The sequence below is a fragment of the Physella acuta genome, unplaced genomic scaffold (assembly GCF_028476545.2).
Source record: "Physella acuta isolate Inbredline_101_S28 unplaced genomic scaffold, ASM2847654v3 ptg000620l, whole genome shotgun sequence".
NCBI classification, from domain to species: Eukaryota; Metazoa; Mollusca; class Gastropoda; family Physidae; genus Physella; species Physella acuta.
Window position 1 is genome coordinate 48,622 of NW_026732139.1, and position 7,187 is coordinate 55,808.

Consider the following 7,187-nt stretch of genomic DNA (forward strand, 5'->3'; position numbering starts at 1 on the left):
CAAGACTGAAACAAAGGCTCGTTGAAACTAAAAGAATTTATATACACTATCTACACCTAACACAGTCTAGTTTAAACAGAAAATACACAAGCTAGTAAACTAAGATACAGTGGCTAAAAACTAGTATAAACCTAACCTGTACTAACCTTTGAGACCTGGACAAAACTGAGGCCATCACACACGTTTTCATACACCTTACATACCCTTTCATAAACTGGTACAAACCGGAATATTACAACTCACAGCACGAGAACTGAACAAGGACGAACGGGATAGGGTACCAAGTAACAACAACACTCACCCCCTTCACTACATAAAACCTCCCCCCAACCCCGCCCCCCCCCCCTACTAATGTAAACCTATGAACTCACCTAGCGTAACAATCTCCCACAGAAGAAAGCCGCAGGCCCAGACATCAGATTTGGTGCTGTGTGTTCTGTCAATCAAACTTTCTGGTGCCAACCATCTAACCGGCAGTGGGCCCTGTCAAATTTAGAAAAACACTTGTTTTAAACTAGATTTATCATTCGCCTACCACTTCTGTTATAATCTACTTCACCTACGCCGCTTTAACGGTAACGGGTTCGAATCTAAAACGAAGTATGAAAATTAATGCTTGAATCGAATAAAACACAGTTGGAAGATTCTACAAAGGAATCAATGTCCTAGTCCTAATAATGTAAGCCATAGCAAGGTGAATCAGCATTGGGATTTGCCACCAGCTAGCAATAAAGAAAGTAAAAAAATACTTTCTTTAGACGTAGCGATCCATTGTGTAGATGAACTAGGGTTCATGTTTCTTGACTTCGGCATATGAAGGGATGGCGTGGTCAGCACTATGCCCAACGTATTGTCTGGTACCCATCAGAGCTTGGTGGATTAATCAAAACCAGGACCGAACTCGAGACTTTGGGGCTGGCCTCCAACGCTCTACCATTCGACCACGTCGCCACACAAACTCACAATAGGATGCATTGAAACATAATATTTAGTTTAAATATTCTAACCAAATGCTAAAGCCACCAAATTGACATATGCTTGTTTTCTACAGATAAAACAATTATTTTCTGGCCAAATTATGTGGCAACTGAACTAGAGCAAGTTTGGAGTTTCTTCCACGACTATAAGTAAAACAAGTTAAAAAACCGACGATCAAACAATAATCAAACTAATGAAGTTAGTGAACCTTCGACGAATAACTGAAAACATAATTTACCTTAAACCATTGCAGTTCACGAACCTTTGACGATCTAACCATAATTTAACCAATGGAGTTTACGAGCCTTCGACGATTGAACCATAATTTAACCAATTCACGAACCTTCGACGATTTAACCATAATTTAACCAATGGATTTTACAAACCTTTGACTATTTAACCATAATTTAATCAATTCACGAACCTTTGACTATTTAACCATAATTTAACCAATTCACGAACCTTCGACGATCTGTCATAGTGGTCAGTGTCCCCCAGACATCGAGCCAACTATTTAACCATAATTTAACCAACTCACGAACCTTTGACTATTTAACCATAATTTAACCAACTCACGAACCTTTGACTATTTAACCATAATTTAACCTCTTCTTCTTCTTCTTCTTCTTCGTTCTTAATTATTAGTGTTGAAGGGGATCGAGATTTATCTGCCAGTGGGTTTGAACTCAAGACTTTTGTTCGAATTTATCAACCATGAGCTTTTTGCCTGACTCGACCACGCCTCCAACACAATTAAGCGTTACGTGTCAACTGGTTATGCGCCATTGAGGCCATTGACTCCGATTTCAGCCTGCTTTTCTTTTTGGATTTGCTTCCATAGCCTTTGTCCAACCAAGAACAAACTACAAGGCAGCAGTTGTTTGATTTTGGAGTTGTCTCTCCTAGAAGAGTGGCTGTCCCCAGCTAACGAGCCTCATCTGCCCGTGGGTTCGAACTCGAGACGTTTCGGTTTAGCAACCAATTCACGAACCTTCGACGATTTAACCATAATTTAACCAGTTCACGAACCTTCGACGACCTGTCGTAGTGGTCAGTGTCCCCCAGACATCGAGCCAGCCCGAAGTCTGTGATCTTGCACACGCACCTGTCAGTGACCAACACATTGCGAGCTGCCAGATCTCTGTGGACAATCTGGTCAAAGAAAAAAGTCAACTGGAGTTATTTCCCATTTTTATAAACAGTTTTTCTCAAAAATATTTGTCCTTTTGTTGTCTTGATTTGGTTTCTTAGACGCAAATAATTGTCCTTTTACTGTCTAAATAAAATTTCCATTTTTTCACAACTAATTGTCCTTTTGCGTCTTAAATAAATTCCATCAATGTCCTTTTCGATCCCAACGTATTATCGTTTTAATGTCTAGCCTATGTAATAGATTGACGATAGAAGCATGGGATTGTATATAAAACGTTTATTGGCCTCAACTACATGATGGAAACGAGAGAGAGGGCGGAAGTCACGAGACACAAAAATATATATACATATAAGGGACATCACTCAAGATAACAGTATAAATATAATACTAATACAAGAAGAGTGAGTTCCCTTGACTTCACAATGCTCACTATATTACATCCCTTTACCCTTAGTAAACACAACACATCTCTCAATAGAAGAACAATTTACAGTATCCTAAAATCATCAAATATATTGTAACATGAACATTATGGTAGATTACATCCTTACAAACAATGCACAATATGTTACAACATAATTAAAATACAAAACAATGATGTCAAAGTCCTTTTGACCTTTAAAATCATAGGTCTAACTTATTTGGGACTTTGATTGTCCTGCTTGACCTTCTCAGTGGCTTTTGATTTGGTGACTCAAGATTCTGACCTTATGGCTTCTCTATCTCAGGAAGTCTAGGATTTAAATCATTAATTCCAGAATTTACATTTTCTGACTCTAGACAACTTGGTTCACTCATATCAAAAGAACTTGGTTGTGGAACAAACTGAGTTGGTGTGAACTGATCAGATTTGGTGGGATTGATAGATTCACACTTATTATCCGCACAAGTTATTTTTAACTGGTCTGCATGTCTACGGACAATAAGTCCATCATTTGTTTTTACTTTATAAGACACAGGTCCTGTACATTGAACAATTTGACCTGGTATCCATTTTTCCTTTCTCCCATAAATTCTCAGATACACATTCTCATTAACACCAAATTCTCTTTCAATGGATGTTTTGTCATGATTTAATGGAACTATTTTTGAATTGGCATCTGAAAGTATTATGCTGTTATTCAGATCCTTAACTGACATAGATTTCTTTGATTGATCAATTTTCTCAGGTAATCTGATAGTGCTTTTTGATGACCAAAAATACTGTTTAAAAGTACTATCATGGACCATATCAATCTGCAACTGTGATCCAGTATCTGAAGTGGGTGTATTAAATGGCAAAAATCTTTTTTCTTTTGATGTTATCCTTTTAGTTTCTGTAAGTGCTAATGATGTTAGCAAAGTTGTTTGATGATCACATTCCTTCTTACTAATGTATTCTCTTTTAAAAGCATTTGGAATTGCCATATCACCATAATCATTTATTAAGTTACAAATACTTTGTTTAGGTAACTCTGACTGATAATGGACTGCACCTTCTCCATCGTTTAGACTTAATTCCATTTTTCTTATTTTATATGGCCTTAAGTCATCATTCACAGACTCTTCAGGCCAACCATTCTTACAGTACTCATATACTTTTATTAAGCACTCATCTTTTTGTGTTTCTCTTTTAACATCATTCACATTAACATCATTCACATTCTTATTGGAGTTATCCATGATAGTGAAAAGAACAAATACATCTTCTGGTACATAGATAAGGCTTTGGTTTTTTAAAGGTAATCGACTAAGACTATCTGCACTATTCTCAGATCCAGGTTTGTATTTCAATTCATAATTGTATGCAGTTAGTGTGATAGCCCATCTTTGAATTCTTGGTGAGGCATGCTCAGGTAGGGTTTTGTTTTCTCCAAATAAACCTAGCAATGGTTTATGATCTGTAAAGATGGTGAACTTCCTACCAAACAGAAACTTATGAAATTTCTTAACACCAAAAATGATGCCTAAGCCTTCCCTATCTAACTGAGAATAATTTTTCTCAGCCTGGTTCAAAGATCTACTGGCAAAAGCAATGGGTCTGTCACCCTTTTCATCCATGTGGGACAAGACTGCTCCTACACCATCTGGTGAAGCATCACATGTTAATATAAGTCTTTTCCCTGGGTCATAGTGAGTTAGTAAGGTGTCAGAAGACAAAGCTTCTTTTGCTGCATTAAAAGCAGTATCTTGTTGTTTACCCCAGTGCCAAGTTGCATTTTTCTGCAGCAGCTTGTACAGTGGTGATAGTTTACCAGACAGATTCCCTATGAACTTTGCATAGTAATTTATCAAGCCCAAAAAAGCTCTTAGTTGTTGGGTATTTTCAGGTTTGGGTGCTTCTTTAATGGCTTTTGTTTTCTCAGGTTGAGGTCTGAGACCTTGCTTGCTTAATATATAACCAAGAAAACTAATTTCTGCAGCATGAATTGACATTTATCTTTGTTTATCTTTAAACCTTTTTACCAACTATTTTCAAGACTTTATCAAGTGTTTTAAGATGTTCAGTGTCATTCTTACCAGTTATGTACACATTGTCAAAGTAAACACAAACATTTGGAATATCCTTAAAAATACTGTCCATGACAGCTTGGAAAATTCCAGGGCTGGATGATATACCAAAACATAGTCTTTCATATTGGTAGAGTCCTTTATGTGTGTTTATTGTCGTATAGACTTTTGAATCTGGATGCAGTTCTAGTTGAGTGTAAGCATGACTAAAGTCTAATTCAGTGAATTTGTCTCCTCCTGCCAAATTCAAAGAAATTTCCTCAATGTTAGGAATAGGGTACCTATTTAGCTCTATTTGCTTATTCAGTGTGGCTTTATAGTCTCCACAAATTCTTACAGAACCATCCTTCTTTAACACTGGCACAATGGGCGTTGCCCAATCGGAATAGTCTACCTTCTTTATGATGCCATTAGATTCCAATCTACTTAGCTCATTTTCAATTTTATTCCTCATTGCATAAGGTGGAACTCTAGCTTTGCAGTATCTTGGATTTGTGTCTTTAATGCTTATCTTCACTGTTCTATCATTTAGTAATCCTGAATTACCAAAAACACTTTCATTTTCAGATATAACTTTATCTATTGAAGTAAAACTAGATTCTCTTGCTTTGATCACTGAAAATATACTCTCCCAATTTAACTTAAGATCAACTAACCAGTTCCTACCTAGTAATGGTGGTCCATTTCCTTCAACCACAAGTAGAGGAAGTTTAACACTTTGACCATTATAGCTTACATGAACCATACACTCTCCTATCACCGGATCATTGTCACCAGTGTATGATGTTAGACACTTGTGACATGGTTGTAGAGGCACTGATCCTCCTGTGACAGCGTCGCCCATCCCATCCCATCCTCGTCGCCAGATGTAATAGATTGACGATAAAAGCATGGGATTGTATATAAAACGTTTATTGGCCTCAACTACATGATGGAAACGAGAGAGGGCGGAAGTCACGAGACACAAAAATATATATACATATAAGGGACATCACTCAAGATAACAGTATAAATATAATACTAATACAAGAAGAGTGAGTTCCCTTGACTTCACAATTCTCACTATATTACAGCCTAGATGTCCTATTAAATGGTCTACGCTGAATGCTCCTATACCCCTACGAACCACACAATCGCCAGCCCCCACCTGTCCCCACGTACCATCGCACCCCTTGCCTCATCTGTCCCCACCCCTATCCCCAACTGTACCTATCTCCCCACTCTTTGCCCCACCTGTCCCCACCACCACCTGTACCTGTCCCCACCGCCCACCACCACCACCCGTACCTGTCCCCACCTGTTCTCACCTTGTTCTCAGCCAGATGCCCCATACCCCGCCCCACTTGTATCTACCAACCCACCCCTAGCCCCACCACCACCTGTACCTGTCCCCACCACCACCTGTACCTGTCCCCACCTGTTCTCAGCCAGATGCCCCATACCCTACGCCACCTGTATTTACCACCCACCCCTAGCCCCTCCACCACCTGTACCTGTCCCCACCACCACCATCTGTACCTGTCCCCACCTGTTATCACCTTGTTCTCAGCCAGATGCCCCATACCACGCGCCACCTGTATTTACCACCCACCCTAGCCCCTCCACCACCTGTACCTGTCCCCACCACCACCACCTGTACCTGTCCCCACCTGTTCTCACCTTGTTCTCAGCCAGATGCCCCATATCCCTAGCCCCGCCTGTCCCCACCACCACCACCTGTACCTGTCCCCACCTGTTCTCACCTTGTTCTCAGCCAGATGCCCCATACCCCACCCCCTCCACCACCTGTACCTGTCCCCACCACCACCACCTGTACCTGTCCCCACCTGTTCTCACCTTGTTCTCAGCCAGATGCCCCATACCCCACCCCCTCCACCACCTGTACCTGTCCCCACAACCACCTGTCCCCACCACCACCACCTGTACCTGTCCCCACCTGTTCTCAGCCAGATGCCCCATACCCCTAGCCCCGCCTGTCCCCACCACCACCTGTCCCCACCAGTTCTCAGCCAGATGCCCCATACCCCGCGCCACCTGTATTTACCACCCATCCCTAGCCCCTCCACCACCTGTACCTGTCCCCACCACCACCTGTCCCCACCACCACCACCTGTACCTGTCCCCACCTGTTATCACCTTGTTCTCAGCCAGATGCCCCATACCCCGCGCCACCTGAAGGCAGAAAGCGAAGAGATCGCTGGACAAGATCCGCTCCTCCTCCCCCTCGTCTATGCTGGTGATGCGACTAAAGCAGCTCTCCGTGGCCACACTGCTGCACTGGCTGGACATGCTGCCTCGCCGCGCCGTCTGCCTCGATCGGCTGCTCAGAGAAATCGTGTCGGATGTGACGTAGGCCGGTTTCCTGTCTGAAGTGACGTAAGACTGTTTCCGCTGTTGTTTTACCGGCGACGGCGTAGGGCAGCTGAATTAATTAAATAAAAGATTGGCTTGTAATCGTGCAAAAATCTCCACATTTTACACCTCACTGATACGGAAAAACATAATTTTGCAATCTTGTTCGTGTGTATGTGTGTCTGTGTGTCTGTAAACACGATAACTTGAGAAC

General features: G+C 41.4%; 1 protein-coding gene across 1 annotated transcript; it reads right to left on the reverse strand.

Annotated features, from left to right (window-relative positions):
• Positions 1 to 239: 239 nt before the first annotated feature.
• On the reverse strand, positions 240 to 6,910 carry LOC131948006 (fibroblast growth factor receptor 4-like). Its single transcript, XM_059309452.1, has 4 exons — positions 6,758 to 6,910; positions 2,008 to 2,130; positions 372 to 483; positions 240 to 253 (listed from the first exon to the last, which is right to left on the reverse strand). Exons 1-4 carry the CDS (start codon positions 6,908 to 6,910, stop codon positions 240 to 242), a joined length of 402 nt encoding a protein of 133 aa, XP_059165435.1.
• Between the last annotated feature and the right edge of the window lie 277 nt (positions 6,911 to 7,187).

What these genes read in the sequence shown, in the direction of transcription:
- LOC131948006 (XM_059309452.1), bottom strand. Translation starts at nt 6,910, where the DNA reads ATGTCCAGCCAGTGCAGCAGTGTGGCCACGGAGAGCTGCTTTAGTCGC. An exon ending in GGCATCTGGCTGAGAACAAG is followed by an intron (nt 2,131 to 6,757) that starts GTGATAACAGGT and finishes TTCTTTGACCAG; the next exon opens with ATTGTCCACAGAGATCTGGC. An exon ending in ACTACGACAGGTCGTCGAAG is followed by an intron (nt 484 to 2,007) that starts GTTCGTGAACTG and finishes TAAATTTGACAG; the next exon opens with GGCCCACTGCCGGTTAGATG.